The 18,730-nt window shown below is 40.3% G+C and overlaps 1 protein-coding gene and 1 pseudogene across 2 annotated transcripts in view; both read left to right on the plus strand.

The window, feature by feature from the left end:
* The first annotated feature begins 8,099 nt into the window (after positions 1-8,099).
* Positions 8,100-11,269, plus strand: LOC131512109 (small ribosomal subunit protein uS2-like; annotated as a pseudogene).
* Positions 11,270-12,666: 1,397 nt separating this feature from the next.
* NMD3 (NMD3 ribosome export adaptor) overlaps positions 12,667-18,730 on the plus strand; it is a 32,994-nt gene continuing 26,930 nt past the window's right edge. Inside the window, exons 1-4 of one of the 2 annotated variants that reach the window (XM_058730402.1) lie at positions 12,667-12,799; positions 13,357-13,412; positions 14,837-14,971; positions 16,647-16,743. In XM_058730402.1, coding sequence (XP_058586385.1) covers positions 13,369-13,412; positions 14,837-14,971; positions 16,647-16,743 — 276 coding nt within the window. In that variant the 5' untranslated portion in view covers positions 12,667-12,799; positions 13,357-13,368. The remainder of the gene's footprint in view (positions 12,800-13,356; positions 13,413-14,836; positions 14,972-16,646; positions 16,744-18,730) is intronic. The other variant, XM_058730403.1, reaches the window with a different exon arrangement.

Genomic DNA, 18,730 nt, shown 5'->3' on the forward strand with positions numbered 1-18,730 from the left:
GTGAGTAATAGGCTCAGATCAACTAAACAACCAGACACAGACACCACTTGGGCAAGTCAAACATGGTTTATATATTTAAAGGTGCAGCATGAAGTCAGAGCTGGTAGAGTATGCAGTAGAGAGATCAGTTCTCTTTGCCTGTTAACAGACAGAAGTGCTTCCCCCTGAAGATCTCTCAAAAAGGCCACACCAGCAAATACACAGTATCTGGTAAATCTGAGCAAATGAAGCTCACATCATACCTTTCAAAGCTCAGCTGCCCACTTCAGACCTAGTCGTACACATATGGTGCTAAAGCAGTCCAGGACATGGTCTTGTTTGGGTACATGCTGGAGAAAACTATACCGTGGCTAGGTGCACCTCATCTATCTCAGAGTCCTATGACCTATGTAAGGCTTGCAGGTGTAGAGTATGTAGTACTCATACTCCTAAATAAACTTTTCATTCATTACTCTAACCTCTCTAAGCTAAAACATCTTGAGCCAGATATAATCCTGAATTCTGTGCTGTGGAGCAGAGCAAGAATCCATTACCCTGATGGTCCTTGGGCCAGATATATTCCTGATTTCCATGCTGTGGAGCAGAGCGAGAATCCATTACCCATGCTAATGCACCCTTGGACCAGCTTTAGGTCCTATTCTACAAGTCCGGGCTTACTTAGGTTGACAAGGAATGATAAAGACTGAAGAAGGAAAAAAAGACTGCAAAATATCTGCCCCAACCATAGACTGTCTAATTATGTAGTCACTAGCCATTATAAGACAACTTTTCTACTCATTATTTTCTATGTGGTTTTGCTTTATTTTGTTCATTTGTCTTTGCCTTCCAAACCTATGCATTGAGATGTGGAGAATTATATCTAACCATGCTTTCATCAGGTGAAACACCCATTTGCTTTAGACATGTCCTTCCTTTGAACTCAATTTTAAAATGATAGGATGCAAAGTTGCAGTGTCTCAATGCAATCCCAGCAATTTGGGTTCATCATTGGATTCATCTGTAATATTTTAATTAGGGAAGAATTGCTAGATGTTACACATCTCTACTTAAACTTTAGTGTACCTTAACTACTTTTTCATGCTGAAACTCTTACTCATCCTGGATCAGTCTGCTAAGGCAGAGAATTGATTAGGATCAGGAGTCAGGTTCAAACCCTGGCTTTACCACCTTCTAGCTTTGTAGTCTTTGTTAGGTCCCATAGACCTTGAGCTTTGCTTTCCTTCTCAGTAAGGTGTGATTAAATCTACCTCATGGATTTGTAGTGACAGTTAAGCTAATGTTTGTAAACTTGGCTAGAACTTGACACATAATCCATGCTCAGTAAATATAAACTGAGTCTAAATCTGACAGTTTGGTCTTTTGGTATATGTAGCATGTGCCAAAATTCTTTATTGTCCACAATTTTTACTGCCAGGGATGGGTTTTATTGAAAACCTTTAAATTTCAGCAATAAATTATTTGCTAGGATTTAGAGGATGAATTGTGAAACAAAAATGTTTGCGGCCAAAAGCATTTCCTTGTTATGTGAAACTAAGGCTCGTGAGTGCATGCCAAGCAACTCACAAATAAATACATATCATATTCTGGGCCACCACTTACTTTCTTGGAAGATTTTTGAGAAAATTAATGAGTGTATCCAAGAGTTTGTTGAACTCAAGTAAATTTTCACTGAGCCGTTTGCTTGCTCACTTTGTTAGGTGGATTAAAGGTTATGAGAGAGGGGCAGGGTTGACAGTGCAGCTAATGGACTAGGTAACAGTGAGCCTGCACAATAATGCAGGCAAGGAAAATCATTCCACATAGGGATTAAAATTTTAATTGGTTTCTCAAGGCACTCGCAGTCTCTTCAGGAGCTAATTCTGAATTTTAAAGGAATGCGAGAGGAGTGCAGTCATGACCATTTAGGACTTTCTATTTTACATTTATAAATATTAATTGAACACATTACCACTGTCTAAAAATGGCCTAATAAATATTTACCAAGAACAGCTGGCTATTAGATTTCTTAACTTCCTGCTTCCAACTGTGTTAATTTTGGCAATGAATGTGCAAATTACTTAGCTTGTTTAGGGATTCTGAACTTGGAAGGGACAGAGGTGGCAAAGTAGGAGAAGTTATATGAAAATCAGCAAGAAAGGCACAGGACAGTGGCAGGCAAAGGCTCAACTCTCCCTCCATCTCTAATTACTGCCCAGTCTCCATTTGCTCATGTGATCTAGGTTCACCTGATTTCAGGTACCGGCCCTGAACTTTGGAGCTAATTGATGCAAAGGAGCAGGGACTTCAGGAAGCCCTATAGGTGCCACCTAGTCGCGTTCCCAGGAGAGCAGAGGCAGCAGTGGTAGCAGCAATAGTGTGTCCGTGGTACAGGCTACGAGAGTGATGTTTGTGTGGGCTTGACTGGGTAAGTTGGCTCTAATGTGTGATTTTGGGTGGTGTTCTTGGCTGCATGGCCCATGTCTGGTTCTCCACCTTCCTTTGTATTCTGAGGCCTACGATGAGCATGTTCACAAATTCCTTTCTGTTAAATAAGCCAGAATCAGTTTCTCTTGCTTGTAACTAAGAATATTTTGTGGTGGAGCAATTAACTCAATTTTTGAAAAGCCAATAGTAGGCTGTCAAAAATTTCTACAGATTGGATTTGGTGTGGCCAACTTGAGACCTCCCAGATAAATTATAAGCTTCTTTATAAATGAAGTGGGAGAATAGAAAATATGAACAGAATCATTTCTTCATTTTTTTTCTTTTCTCATTGTCAAAGTGGTACATTATCTCAAATTTTTAAGTGGTGTTTTTAACAGAGAAACAATTACTAATAATTCTTTAACAGATTGTCATAGGTTCAGAGAAAGGCAAGAGTTGAAGTGGAATGACTGATGCACAGGGCGTAACTAGTTTGCCAGAGCTCTTGGCACTGTCGTGTTCATGACCAGCTGTCTGGAAAATGCATATTTCCTAGTAATACCTGGAAAAATAGTGTGGCCTGGTGGGAAAGACAAAGGAGACTTTTCCCTTTCTTTTAACACTCATGCCAATGATGCCAATAGACGACAAATGTCTATTTTAAGCAAAACATTGTGCTAGCAATTTGGAGAAACTCAAAGAAGTGAGATATCTGAATGCCCCTGAAGGAAACATATTCGTTCATTCATCTTTCAAATATTTATTACACTCGATTGTATTAGACACAATGTATACAAAGGTATACTAGGTACAGCCCTTGTCCTCTGAGGCTTATGGTAAATAAGTACCATCATACCCATGACTAGATGCCCGTGTGGCCTCGTGATATACAGGAGCCTATTAGATATATTTATTTACTTAGCAGGTTGTTTATTTATTTTTGGTTAACATTTTAGACATGTACAACCAATTACCACAGCCGATGATTTTTTTAAAATTTATATTCATTGCAATATCTCAAGTTTGCAGATTTAAGCAGTATATAATCAGCAAGTTATAAATAAACTCAGATTATACATCTGTGTTCCCAAAGGTGGCATGTATAAGTACATTAACTAAAAGCATGCATCTAAAATTATGACTAACCTCTTTTTAAAATGCAGAAATATAAAATTACACTTTTTTAAATAAAGAGATTATCTTTATACTTCAAAATCAAATTTGGCTTATATCAGAGATGGATGACAGCTATAGGATTGTGCTCTTCAAAGCCAATTACCTAATTTTTTTTTTTTTTGTTACATGAACAATAGCAATGATAGTAAAGGAAATTACCCCCTGCATCTTAATTGCCAATCTGGCATTTAAGAAAGTTCTGCAAAAAGGTAGTGCAACTGAAAGGCTTCAAATTCCAAGTTAAAATCTGGTAGGCTCAGATTAAAATAGGGTATGTTGCAGGGGCGCCTGGGTGGCTCAGTCGCTTAAGCGTCCGAATTTGGCTCAGGTCATGATCTCACAGCTCATGATTCGAGCCCCGCGTCGGGTTCTGTGCTGACAGTTCAGAGTCTGGAGCCTGCTTCAGATTCTGTGTCTCCCTCTCTCTGCCCCTTCCCCACTCATGCTTTGTCTCTCTCTGTCTCTCAAAAATGAATAAACGTTAGAAAAAAATTAAAAAAAAAAAATAGGGTAGGGTATGTTGCAGATGAAAAAAGAAAGATACCATTGGTTTATTTTTAATGGAATCAAAAGTTGTTGACATTTCTTGGAAACTTGGAACTACTAAATTTCATTTCTCTAAGTATTTCTATTAGTTTTTCTTAGTGGTGCAAGTTATCACAAATAGCTTACAGAGTTATTCTCTACAAGGCACTTCTGTTTGCTGCTGTTCAGGAAGAAAAAACTGTTCTGCATTAACTTCACAATATATGTGTTTTTGCTATAAAATTTTATCATGGCAGATATCTAACAATTTTTTTTCACTAAATCAAAACAGTATAATATTTTTGTTCTAACAGTATTGCATTTAAAAAATGTTAATGTTACACACAAAGAACCATTATCTTATTTGGCTATTAGATACTGAGTTGGAAAAGCCTACAGTTCTTTTGCGTTTCCCCTTTACTCTTACACTACTGCCACACTCATAACACTTTTGATACTTCTGGTCACCAAATGTGTGGAAGTTTTCTGACACCAAGCAATTCTCCAGGACACCTGCTGGGTGTACTACAATTTAACTCTTCTGACACCTGGAAACAGAGTCAGAAGATAGTGTCAGTCCCACAGGTTAAAGCCTCAGTCCCACAACAGTGTTCTCACCCCACTTCAGATGTCAATCTCAAGTAATGGGTCCCCAGGTTACCCACAATTTCTGTCTGACGTGGCTACAAATCAATGGTCTCATGACCCACTTCTTAGATTCACAGAGCTGAGCAGCACACAGAACTCAGGGAAATACTCGTTACCAGTTTCTTAAAGGATATGGTCAAGGATACAGATAAACACCCATATGAAAAGATACATAGAGCAAGGTCTGGCAGGGTCCTGAGGACAGAAGATTCTGTCCCCATGAAATTGGGGTGCGTCACCCTCCTACTACATGGATGTGTTCACCCACTTGGAAGCTCTCTGAAACCCTTCCTGCTGGGATTTTATAGAGGCTTCCCTCACATTGGCAGATAAATTCACTTAGGAATTTACAAGAGTTTTAGGAGCCCTGTGTCAGGACTGGAGATGAAAACCAAATACATGTGTCTTATTATGAATCACAATATCACAGATATAATTTAAATCTCTTACTAAGAGAGAAAGCATATGAACAGAATGCAGAATTTCTTAAAGTTTAAAGGTTGAAGAACTCCAAAGGGCAAAATCTAATCAAGTGGTTAGCAACTTTGAAAGAGGTTAAAGGCACTTAAGCATCTTAAGATCCAAGTCAAAATCTGGGCTTCTCCTCTTTCTAGGCATCGTCCCTTTGCTAAGTAACAACCTCCTTGAGCTTCAGTTCCTTCACGTGTCAGGTGGGGATCACTAACCACTTCTTAGGATTGTTGTGAAAATTAAATGAGTGTAAGGGGTCTGGCTTGTCGCAGGTAATTTAACACATATTTGTTCTGTATCTTTCTCTTCTCGAAGAGCTTAAGATCTAGTTGAGACTACAAGCTGTAAACCCAGGAAGGGATAAAGAAAAATCCAAGAGTTAAACCACAACTCACACGCACTGAGGTGGCTGGAGAAGATGATCTTTAACGTCCCTTCCAGCTCTAAGCATCGATTACTCTATGACAGCTGTATGAGAAGTGTCATGGGGCAGTGCATGATGAATCGGCAATTGGGAAGTGCAGACAGTAAGTGCTGTGAGGTCGAAGAAGGGAGCATCTGCCCTGGGCTGGAATGGTTTTGGAAGACCATTAAAAAATTCTGAGCTGTCTCAGCTACAACAAAAGCCCAATTCAATTAGGAGAGCGACTGGCAAGAGTCTGATTATAATACAAATTCAAGCCCAGCTGAGGAGAATAATAAGAAACATAAAATACTGTAGAGAAAGAAGAAAGGAAAATGCAGTGTCAGCAATTTGGTTTCTGAAACACACAAAGAATATTAAGTAGCTATCACGCTTTTCATCCTTACAGTAGTCTTTTAAGGTGGACAAAGTATTCAGCCCTGCTGAGAATCCCCCATGAGTGAGGGATTTGTTAGAAATGTGTTCGGTTCCAAATAATAGAAAACCTGCCCAACGTTGGCTTAAAAATAAAATGGTGGGTTTTTCCCCGCTAAATAGAAAGAACTTTAAAGGTGGACAGCCCAAGGTTGGTGCCACCTCAAGATAACAGTCAAGACACAGTTTGTCTCTAGCTCTTAGCCTCACCATCCTTAGCATGATGGCATATGCCCTTACTGCTTGTTGCCTTATGGTAGATGGCATCACATTTGCATTCCAGACCTGAAGCAGAGAGAAGGGCAAAGGAGCCAAGAGTGAGGGCAAATGGCATATCCATTGAGTCTGTGCCTTTTTATTAAGGAAGCTAGTTTTCCTGGAAGATTGCCCAATAGACTTCCCCTTCACCTGGTAACCAGAACTGTATTTCATGGATGCTGCCAGTGGTAAGGACACTGGGGAGAAGAGGTTAGTCAGCCAACAATGTAGACAAAAGTGTTGAAGACTTGTGAAGAAAACTACTACAAGAGATAAAAGCAGGCAGTTGTTTTCCTTAAACAGAAAGCTTTACCCGATTTTTTATTTTATTTTTTATTTTTAATGTTTGTTTATTTTTGAGAGAGAGAGACAGACGGAGTGCGAGTGGGGGAGGGACAGAAAGAGAGGGAGACAGAAATTGGAAGCAGGCTTCAGGCTCTGAGCTGTCAGCACAGAGCCTAAGTCGAGGCTCAAACTCACGAACCCCATAAACCATTTAAAAACTGTAATAATTGTAGATTCACGTGCAGGTGTAAGAAACAATGCAGAGAGATCTCCTGAACCCTTTAACCTTCCAAAACTATAAGTACAATATCACAGTCAGGATATTGGCTTGGAGATGGTCAAAATACAGAATATTTCCATCACTGCAAGTATCCTTCATGTTGTCCTTGTATAGCTACACCTACTTCCTTCCCTCCTGCCCTTCCGTTCATTCTTATTTTCTGGCAACCACTCATCTGTTCTCCAGCTCTCTAATTTTGTCATTTTGAGAATGTTACATAAATAGAAACATATGGCATATAACCTTTTGGAATTGGCTTTTTCACTCAGCATAATTCTCTGGAGAATCTGGAGGGTCACACTGAGTCACCCAGGTTGTTATTTGCACAACAGTTTGCTTCTTCTTATTGCTGAGTAGTATTTCAGGGTGTGGATGCAACACAGTGTATTCACTCATTTACTTGTTGAAAGATACCTGGGTTGTTTTGGCCATTGCAACAACAACAACAAAAAGCTGCTATATACATTTGTGTGCAGGTTTTTATGGGAACATAAAATTTAATTTCATCAGGATAACTGCCTAGTAGTACAATTGCTAGGTTGTATGGTACTTGCATTTTTGGCTTTTAAAGAAACTGCTAAGTTGTTTTGTAGAGTGGCTATACTATTTTGCATTCCTACCATCAGTATGTGAGTCAATCCAGGTTCTTTGCATCCTTGTTGGCATATGGTATTATCACTATTTTTTTTTTATTTTATCCATTCTGATAGATGGGTAGTAATATCTCACCGTGGTTTTAATTTGCATACCCCTAATGATGTTAGACATCTTCATATCTGCTTGTTTGACTACTGAATATCTTCTTCAGTGAACTGTCTCTTCATGTTTTTTGCCCATTTTCTAATTGGATTGTTTTTTTTTTACTTATATGTTTTGAGGTTTCTTTTAAATTTTTATTTATTATTTTAAAAGTTTATTTACTGGGGCGCCTGGGTGGCTCAGTCGGTTGGGTGTCCGACTTCAGCTCAGGTCATGATCTCACAGTCCATGAGTTCGAGCCCCGCATAGGGCTCTGTGCTGACAGCTCAGAGCCTGGAGTCTGCTTCGGATTCTGTGTCTCCCTCTCTCTCTGCCCCTCCCCTGCTCATGCTCTGTATCTCTCTGTCTCAAAAATAAATAAAAACATTAAAAGTTTATTTATTTATTTATTTATTTATTTATTTATTTATTTATTTATTTTAGTAATCTCTGCATCCAACACGGGGCTCGAACCCACGACCCTAAAATCAAGAATTGCACACTATTCTGACTGAGCCAGCCAGATGCCCCAGGAGTTCTTTTTATGTTCAAGATACTGGTGTTTAGGTGGATATGGTTTGAACATATTTTCTCCCACTCTGTAGTTTATCTTTTTGTCCTCTTAACAGGGTCTGTCACAGAGCAAGTTTTTAATTTTGATGATGTTCAACTTACCAATTTTTTCTTTTATATATCATGATTTTGTTGTTGAATATAAGAATTCTTTGCCTAGTCTAGATCTGAAAGATTTTTTTTCTGAAATTAAAAAAAAAAACTTTCATAGTTTCATCTTGGGTCAGGTCATGATCTCACAGTTTGTGGGATCAAGCCCTGCATTATGCTCTGCACTGACACTGTGAAGCCTGCTTGGAATTCTCTCTCTCCCTCTCTCTTTGCCCCTCCCCGGCTCATGCTCACTCATTCTCTCTCTCAAAATAAATAAACAAACATTAAAAAAATAAAACATTCAATCTATCTCCAACAAAGTTATATTATAGTCTAAACCACAAGAGATAAAAATCAGTATTTATGTTTACATTAATTGGTTGAGAGAGAGATTTTATGGATTCTGATCTAAAAAAATTTTTTTAAATGAATTTATACATAATGAATCTAGAAAATGCACCTGTAACTTCTTAGGAGGTCATACTCTTCCAGCCCTTTTAGGAATTCCATTTTAAGGCCAAGGCCAAACACACAGAATCTAAGTTTATCAAATTACACCAAAGCTAAGATTTGAAAAAGGATAGATATCCTGAGCATAAGGACTATGGGATTAGAAAACCCATTTTTCCCAGATGAGATTTGAGGATTAAATGAAGAAGTGCAAAATGAGTTTCTTTCTGGTGTAATTTGCCCCTATTATCTCACTCTGAGACCAAGCTCATCCTAGGCTTGTAGCAGACAGATTTGACACAAAGTACTTACTTCTGACATCTGGAGATCTTATTATTGAGGGGTGAGAAGTGTGAGGAGAGATGTAGGTACTTTCTGCCACATAGTATTTCATTTATGAAAAGCCTGTGGCCTTTCCATGCTAACAAGAGAGGGGTCCATATGGAGGTGTTGTTCTAGGCTCCCATGTAACTTTAAGGAAAACTTGCACAATGTCCAGAGCCCTTGACGTCCTGCAAAGGGAGGAGGATGTCCTCTAATTCCTTGCAACAGAACTCGCTTAGATGACACTAACATTGACTTCCAAACAGAACAGTACATCTACCGAAAAGAAAGTGATGGTGCATTACAAATCTAGAGAGATCTATGGGAAGCTTCTGCCGGCAGTTTGTTCTATCGTTGCCATCAAAAACCCGGTTAATGTCGGCATCATATTCTAGGAACACTGGCCACTGGGCTGTGCTCAACTCGACGGCTGCCACTGGAGCCCCTCCTACTGTGGGCCACTTCACTCCTGGAACCTTCACTAGCCAGGTCCAGGCTGCCTCCCGGGAACCGTGTCTTCTGCTGGTCACTGATTCAGGGCTGACCACCAGCCCCTCACAGAGGTGTCTTATGTTAACCCACCCACCGTTGCTCTGTGTAACCCAGACTCTCCACGGCGCTGTGTGGACACTGCCATCCCACGCAACAGCAAGGGAGCTCACTCAGTGGGTCCGAGGCGGTGGATGCTGGCCTGGGAGGTTCTGCACACACTCCCGTGCACCATCTCCCATGAACACCTGTGGGAGGCCACACCTGACCTCTCTCTCCTTCCACAGAGATCCTGAAGAGACTGAGAAGGAAGAGCAGGCTGATGCTGAAAAGGCTGTGACCAAGGAGGGATTTCCAGGTGAATGGACTGCCCCGGGTCCCGAATTTACTGCTACTCAACCTGAGGTCTCAGGTGGTCTGAGACATGCGGGGTCCTCAGTGCCGGTCCAGCAGTTTCCTACTGAAGACTGGGGCTCTCAGCCACTGCTCAGGACTGGGCTGCAGCTCCCACTGCTCGGGCCCCTGAATGGGTGGGAACAACCCCTGAGGGATCCTAAGTTGCTCCATCCACAGACTCTTAAACAGAAATGGAAATAAGGTTGATGGAAAATAAAGTTTCTTAAAAGAAAAAAAGAGGGGCGCCTGGGTGGCTCAGTCAGTTAAGCGGCCAACTTCGGCTCAAGTCATGATCTCTCGGTCTGTGAGTTTGAGCCCCGCGTCGGGCTCTGTGCTGACAGCTCAGAGCCTGGAGCCTGTTTCAGATTCTGTGTCTCCCTCTCTCTGACCCTCCCCTGTTCATGCTCTGTCTCTCTCTGTCTCAAAAATAAATAAAACGTTAAAAAGAAAAAAAAGAAAAAAAAGAGCCTGTGAATAATAGATGACCTGATCCTCAGAAAGGCAGGCAGCCCAGTGTGGTGGTGAGGACATGGGTACAGTTTAATTAACCATAGTTCGGGTCCCGGTTCTGCCACTTACATGCTATAGAACTCTCAGCCAATTACATAATTTTTTGGGCTATCACCCTTATCTGCTCCACAAGAACAGGGACCAGTCGTGTTGTTCACTGTTGTATATCCAGTGCCTGACAAACCTGGCACTGTGTCATTTGGTGCTAAATCAAATAGGGTATTAAGGAAGTATATGGAGAAAGAAAAGACCAGCCCCTGACATTCAGAAGCTGGCCTGTGTACTCACAGGTAACCCACATTATTCTCCTGTTAGACATAAACAATTTCACACTGTACCAACCTCTGACAAAGTTACTTTGACACCACACTAAAATGAGACAAAGCAAAGCCACCGCATAATTTTGTATAACCATAGATAAATACAAGGTCACTGTGCCACCCAGGAAAATACCAAATACCCCCTCTATTGGCCAAGATGAGTAACTGCTACTTCTTTACTAATTTTGGCTTTCTTTCTGCCTCTCTTTCTATACATAAGATTTGTTGAGATATCCATTTATAGAATTACCCCTGCTTTCTGACAGCATCCAATCTAGAGAAGACCTGCTTTCTTAGACCTTCTCTGAGGTTACCCAATGAAAGCCCAAATTCTATGATAGGTTTTTTTCTAACATGCTCCTCCTGATACATTCCATGATTCCTCATGGTATGTTTGCATTCACTTCAGTGAAGAATAGACACAATGTATTTAACTACAGTTGTGTTCCTAGTGGTATTTGGCTTAAGGGAAATGACAATAGGAATGGAAAAAATGGGGAGTTACGTTGTTTCTTCAGAGTTGTGCATAACAAACGAATAAATAATTTACCAACACATATTTAGGGTCTGTTTTGCACCAGGCACTGTGCTAGGTGCAGGGAATCTGGAGAAGAACGAGACCAGATTTCTCTCCAGCAGTTGAATCTGTGGAACGTGCAGAATAGAAAATTTATGATCCAATTTAGTGTTGTTCACACTATTATAGAGCCATACACCTTCTATAAAGATGTTGTAGGACCACACACTAAGGAGAAACGTCTTTTTTAGACTTATAACCTACAGAAGTGTAAGATAATAAATTTGTGTTGTTCTAAGGCATAAATAAAATTTGTGATAGTTTATTGCAGCAGCAATAGGAAACTAATATAGTATACTTGAGCTTAATATTTAAGGTGGATTGTCCTAGGCATAAGCCAAGGTAGACTAGTTCCTGTAGGATCTGCCAGTTGGCCCGTATGGCTGCATGCTTGGGAATGTGACAGGGTATGTCTGGATTAGATCCTGAAGGGTCTTCTTTCTACGCAGAGAAATTGGAAATTACCAGAAGGTTATCAGAGACCACTGGAGGATTAAAAGCAGGAGAGCGTGACAAAATCAGATTTGCATTTTATAAAGATAGGTTGGAGTCTGGGAGTAAGGAGAAGGAATGGGAAAATACTTAAGTATCCTAGGCAAGAAATGAGAGGGTTTCTTTGATCACCTTCTATTAGATGACCTTGCTTAGTCCTTGAAATTGGGGTGAGAAGACAGAAAAAAATGTGCTCTTCAAATATTTGAGATTCTGTCATGAAAAACTGGTTAGCCATGGTCTGTGCAGTTCTAAGATCAAGGTATAAAGTCATAAGGAGATATGAAGTGCGCTATCAGGAAGCACATTCTAATAGTGGACTAAAACTATCAGATTTCTTCACAAATAATTGTCATACGTTTCTTTCTTTCATCTATTCAACAAGTCTGCATTTGAGTATTCAGGATGTAGCAGGCATTAGGCATATGATGATGAACAAAGAGACACTGCCCTCGATGTAGTTTAATTTGTGTGTTGTGGTACTGTTTACATACAACTTTTATATAATCATTTATATAATCATGAAGCAAGCAAGCTCCCAATGAGGATATCTGAAAAGTGATTTATATACAAGGGCGAGGTTAGCGTGGAGTGAACTCTGGCCAGGGAAAATCGGGAAAGATGATAACCCAATAGAGGAGTTGTAAAGTCTATGTAAGTACCACCCACTATTGCAGGAGAGAGGCCGAGCCTTCTCTCCCCACTCCTTTCCGCTTGCCCCGCCTCTGGGCCCAGGCCCCACTGCACGGCTCGCCTGAGCCCTCCCCTTCCTCCGCCCCCACCGGCCCCTTTAACTCCTCGTTCTCGGTCCACGGGATTTCGAGCTCTTGTCTCGCGAGACTTTCGTCGTGCTGGCGTTGGCTGTGTGGCAGCCTGGAGGTGTCACCTGGAGGTGACAGGGGCTGTTTTGTCGCAGATTTCCCGCAAAACTGGGTCTGTCCCAGAGGCGTTAAGTAGGTTCTGGGCGGAGACCCGGCTTAGCGGTCGCGCGGGGTCCCTAAGGAGAGAGTGGGGCGGATTCCCTGATTTCCGGCCGGCCTCAGGCCGCGTGCGTGCCGCGTGTGCGCTGCCCGCCGGGAGCCCGCGTGAGGTTCCACCCGCCGTGTGCGGGGTCTGGGTGGGTGGGCCGCGGCGCCGTGACACCAACGGCGATTTCTGCGGCGCGGGGCTGAGGCCCGGTCGCTGCAGGTTTGAGGGTGAGGGTGGGGGTGGCGGCCCCGGCCCCCTGAGCGCCCTTCTCCTCCCGCGGGAGTTGGCGCCGTGGTGATGCTTGCGGCCAGTAGCCGAGTTTAATGGCTCAGGGAAACTCTGGAATTCTGGAATTTCTTTGGTTCTGATGTTAAAGGAAGTGACTTCTTACAAAGTAGCTAGATGGAATTGGTTATTTGCTGCTTTACGAGGCTTGTCTGACTTATTCAGAGAAAGAGAAGGAAAGAGAAGGAAGATTTGTATAGAGGTGAATAGGCAAGTGACTTAAATCCCATGATTCATTCTCTCTCTTGAAATCAAGGGATACAGAAACATGGAGTATATGACGGAATCCGCCGACCGCACCCCTGGACACATGTGAGTCCTATTCCTTTTTCCCCATCCCCCTTGCATTTAAAGATGCTGAAGTGAGTCTTTGAAACTCACTACCGGGGCGCCTGGGTGGCTCAGTCGGTTAAGCGGCCGACTTCAGCTCAGGTCGTGATCTCGCGGTCAGTGAGTTCGAGCGCCGCGTCGGGTTCTGTGCTGACAGCTCAGAGCCTGGAGCCTGTTTCAGATTCTGTGTCTCCCTCTCTCTGACCCTCCCCCGTTCATGCTCTGTCTCTCCCTGTCTCAAAAATAAATAAAACGTTAAAAAAAAATTAAAAAAAAAAAAAAAAAAGAAACTCACTACCTGGGAGGGAAGCTTTTCGTGTGTTTGTTTTTTGAGATGGAATTCTTTGTCTTAAGTGGGGAAAGCGGAAAGCTTTATTTCTTGAGAAAATTGAATTCAGTTTTAATTTTTTTTTTTTTTCAACGTTTTTTAATTTATTTTTGGGACAGAGAGAGACAGAGCATGAACGGGGGAGGGGCAGAGAGAGAGGGAGACACAGAATCGGAAACAGGCTCCAGGCTCCGAGCCATCAGCCCAGAGCCTGACGCGGGGCTCAAACTCACGGACCGCGAGATCGTGACCTGGCTGAAGTCGGACGCTTAACCGACTGCGCCACCCAGGCGCCCCTTGAATTCAGTTTTAGTTGGAAAGTTTGTCGTAGTAAAATACTTGCTTTAAGAGTATTAAAATAAAATTAAAATAGTTGCTTTAAGAGTATTAAAATATTCACTATACATTCTTCTGGATGTCCATGTGATAGCCATTAGCCACATGTGGCTATTTAAATGTAAAGAAACTAAGATGAAAAATTAAATATGAAGTTCTTCAATCATACTAGGCATGTTTCAGGTCCTCAGGAGCCACATGTGCCTGGTGACTACTATATTTGAACATTACGGGTTATAGAACATTTCTTTGGGACAGCATCAATGATTCCTAAACATTTTCTGTCCTCAGTACACCTGGAGTTAAGACCCCCGTCCATTTTACCGCATCACTAGACATGAGTCTCTCTCCATCCTTTGAAAAATTTTCTGTTCTGGGTAAATGTTTACATTTTGGTAGTCCCTATACTGGCACCTTTAAAAAAAATGCCTTTGGACTATAAAGCTGTCTGATGATTACTATTAGAAATAATTTACACTCTCTAGACCTTCTGAACATCACCATAGTTTGAGGATTTTTGAAGTTCTAGCCATCCTTGTTTTTTTGGTGCAGTATTCCAAGGTGATGCTTTATAGCATCTTTGAAGATTGTTCTGCAAGTTTTTTTTTTTTTTTCTTCTTTTTTTAACGTAGAGATAATATGGCCTAACTTGGAAGGCTTTTGTTTGATAGCCTTTATCAAGGCATCAAATGCATTTATGAAACCTAACATGAAAAATTTATGCTGTATTTATTTATTTAAGCTTGTGCTGTGAGTGTGGTGTCCCAATCAGTCCAAATCCTGCCAATATTTGTGTGGCCTGTTTGCGAAGTAAAGTAGACATCAGCCAAGGCATTCCGAAGCAGGTCTGTGTGTCTTTCTGCAAGCAATGTCAAAGGTATGGTGTAGTACTTATTTTGTCCTACTTGAAGTTGAGATTTGTAGATAGGAGAGCCACTGGCATATGCTGAGATGACACCAACATACATAGAATAAAGTGCATGTAATTGACATTTAATTTTTACTTATGTTGGTGTTGCCAAAGATTTTAGGATTTGCAATTTTGTAATGTACTTTCCTGGTTTGCCCTGCTAATCTGGTAAAGTTAGTGGAAAGGTGCTTGGCTGTTTTTTTAAATATTTTTCCTTGTAAGAGATTAATAGGTTTGCTGTATACAGTGAGCAGATATGAGTTGATGTTCATAAGGGTAAGTGAAAGAGATTACTAAGGACATACTGTTGTTATTATCATGAGGTTTTTTTTTTTTTTTTCATTTTAGTTACCAGATGCTATGTATGACAAAAACCCTCCTAAGTTTTAATGTTTTAAGTATTTGAGCAAAGTGTTTTGAAAATTTATTAAAATTCCCATGTAACTAAATGACTGTAGTAAGCTATCAAGTAACACAAAACTGCCCAGTGACACTGCCCATATAAAACTAATTGCCTGTGATTTCCCAAATGGGTTAGGGATGGGGGAGGTGGCTCATGAATCCCTATGGGAATTTGAAAACTGTCTTTCCAGAAAAATACTTAAAATTTACATATGTACAAAAACATGAAATTTTTCTGTACTATTTTAGGGAGTTTATAGTTTGCAAGTTTGGCGAGTATGAGGCTTGATCTATTGAAAGCATGGTGGAGTGGAAAAAGCCTGAGACAAAGAATCAGGAGACCTAGTTTGTCTTGGATTTCTCACGAATGAGCTTTTTGAAACTCTGCCAATTAACCTCTCTAAACCTTAATTTTGTCATCAGAATGAAAGGCTTTATTAATTGATATATGAAGCCCTTTGACTCCAGAAGCATGCTTATTACAAATGGACCTGTATAAGGTTTTTGAATGAACCTTTAAAGGTGAAAATCAGAATATGCACTTAAGTATGGCAAAAACAAGCATTCACGTAACATATTTAGAAGTATTATGTATTTAACAAATACTTATTGAGTGTTTACTATGTGCTTGGCACTCTCCTAAGTCCTGAGCAGACTGGGCTAAAAATCTTAAAGCATGTGCACAAAGGATTTAAGGTTTAATTTAATTAGGTGTTATTTAAGATTTAATAACAAGTTTTACAATTTAACATTTGGGAATGGACTTGAAATACATGAAAAGTCTGAACTACTGTTGATACATAGTATGAGGTGCTAATTTATCTTTTTTGTGTGTGAGAAATTAGCAGTTCTCAAGCATCTTAGATGCTTATTATAAACCATTCTAATACCATTTTAAGATGATTTCTTACCTGTTTTTCAGAGTGTAGCTTTAGAGAACTTTTAGGCATTTTTCAGTCCTCACTGGAATTCTTTGCTGGTGCTTGAAGTATTAAGACCTCTTTAATAGATTATTTGAGACTGGCTTTCTCAAATATACTTAGGATTTCACATTTTAAACTGAAGCTACTGATCTAATTGAAAGTTTTCTGGAACTGTTAAATATATTTGGGTTAAGTGCTTCATATCAACCTTGGGTATTATTATATCTTACTAATAATCAGTGGATTGTCTGCAGATTCACATTGAAATTTTTGTCTTTCCTGAGAAATGCTGGGTTTCAGTGTATTTTCTTTCTCAGATATTTCCAGCCACCAGGAACTTGGATACAGTGTGCATTAGAATCCAGGGAACTTCTTGCTTTGTGTTTGAAAAAAATCAAAGGCCCTCTGAGTAAGGTAGGTCAGTTAGTTAAAATTGGTTTTTGTAGGCATGTGTTACTGTTTTTATATTTTAATCTCTTATTTTCAGAAAATCCTACCAGTAGGTTTTCCAAAAATAACTTAAATGTTACTGTTGGTAAGCACCCTACTACAAAACTGTGTCCATTTTTAAAGTTATATATATTCTTTTTTTATGGAAATGAAAATCTTTTTGCTTTAAAAGACTTAATGTGAAATGTGTTTTTTTCATTCATTATTTATCTCCAGCCTCTTATGTGCAGTAGTTTTTTATGAAAATATTTATATAAAGGCATTGCTGGGGTCCCTGGGTGGCTCAGTCAGTTAAGTGTCTGACTCTCGATTTCCGCTCAGGTCGTGATCTCGTGATTATGACACTGAGTCTTGCAGCAGGCTCTGCGCTAAGCATGCAGCCTGCTTAAGGTTCTCTGTCTGCTACTTACCTGCTCGTGCATGCACACTCTGTCTCTTTCACCTCTTTCACTCAAATAAAAAATAAAACATTAGGGGCGCCTGGGTGGCTCAGTCGGTTAAGCATCCGACTCGGCTCAGGTCATGGTCTCACGGTCCGTGAGTTCGAGCCCCGCGTTGGGCTCTGTGCTGACAGCTCAGAGCCTGGAGCCTGTTTCAGATTCTGTGTCTCTCTGTCTCTCTGCCCCTCCCCTGTTCGTGCTCTGTCTCTCTGTCTCAAAAAATAAATAAACGTTAAAAAAATAAATAGATAAATTAAAAAAAAAATAAAACATTAAAAAAATATACCATTGCTAAACATAATTTAGGAGATTATAGTATTAGGGCTATGGTATTCAGTTTCTTTTTATTTTCATTATTGCTGTAGAAAGAAAATATTTATGCCTGTTATTTAAAGTGAGTGCAGGGGCGCCTGGGTGGCGCAGTCGGTTAAGCGTCCGACTTCAGCCAGGTCACGATCTCGCGGTCCGTGAGTTCGAGCCCCGCGTCAGGCTCTGGGCTGATGGCTCGGAGCCTGGAGCCTGTTTCCGATTCTGTGTCTCCCTCTCTCTCTGCCCCTCCCCCGTTCATGCTCTGTCTCTCTCTGTCCCAAAAATAAATAAAAAACGTTGAAAAAAAAAAAATAAATAAAGTGAGTGCATCATTGTCTCCAAAAAAACAAACAGGATTTTAGTCCAGTTTACCTCTCTCTCTGCATAACACTTTCAGCCTTCTTTGTGTTAAACTTTGATACCAGGTATATTTTTAATTGAAATGGATTCGGTTTGAAAGTCTTCAGATTCTATTTTATTTTATTTTTATTTGAGAGAGAGAGAGTCTCGAGAGAGAGAGAGAGAGAGAATGAGAGAATCTCAAGCAGGCTCTACGCTCAGCACAGAGCCCAATGGGCTTGATCCCATGATTCTGGAATTGTGACCTGAGCTGAAATCCAGTTGGATGCTCATCTGACTGAGCCACTCAGGCACCCCTTCAAATTCTCTTTTAAGCTCTGATAAAATAACATGAAATAGTTCTTTGAAATTTTTTCCTTTGTTTTATTTTTTTTCATCCCTGGAGTTTCTGTTAGTCAAATGTTGTCCCTATTGGCTTAAAAGTTTGTCTTTTTCTCCTTGGGATGTTTTTAATCTTTTTGTCTTTTTTTCTGAGTGATTTCCTTTGCTTTATCTTCCAGTCTCTGTATTGATTTTTGTTGTTCCAGCAGTGATATTTTTAAGTTCCAGAATCTTTACCAAAGTCTTAATGTTTTTGATGCATTCTGTTCTTTAAAAAAAAAATTTTTTTTAAATTTTTCTTTAAACTTTTTAAAAATTTGCGTATAAGTTGACACACAACGTTACATTAGTTTCAGGTGTACAGCATACTGATTTGACATCTTTATATGTTATGCTGTGCTCACCACAAGGGTAGCTACCATCTGTTACCTTACAACAGTAATACAATATAATTAACTATATTATCTGTATTGTACCTTTTATCCCCACAACTCATTCCGTAACTGGAAGCTGTGTCTTCC

This window comes from Neofelis nebulosa, chromosome 5, assembly GCF_028018385.1.
Source record: "Neofelis nebulosa isolate mNeoNeb1 chromosome 5, mNeoNeb1.pri, whole genome shotgun sequence".
NCBI classification, from domain to species: domain Eukaryota; kingdom Metazoa; phylum Chordata; class Mammalia; order Carnivora; family Felidae; genus Neofelis; species Neofelis nebulosa.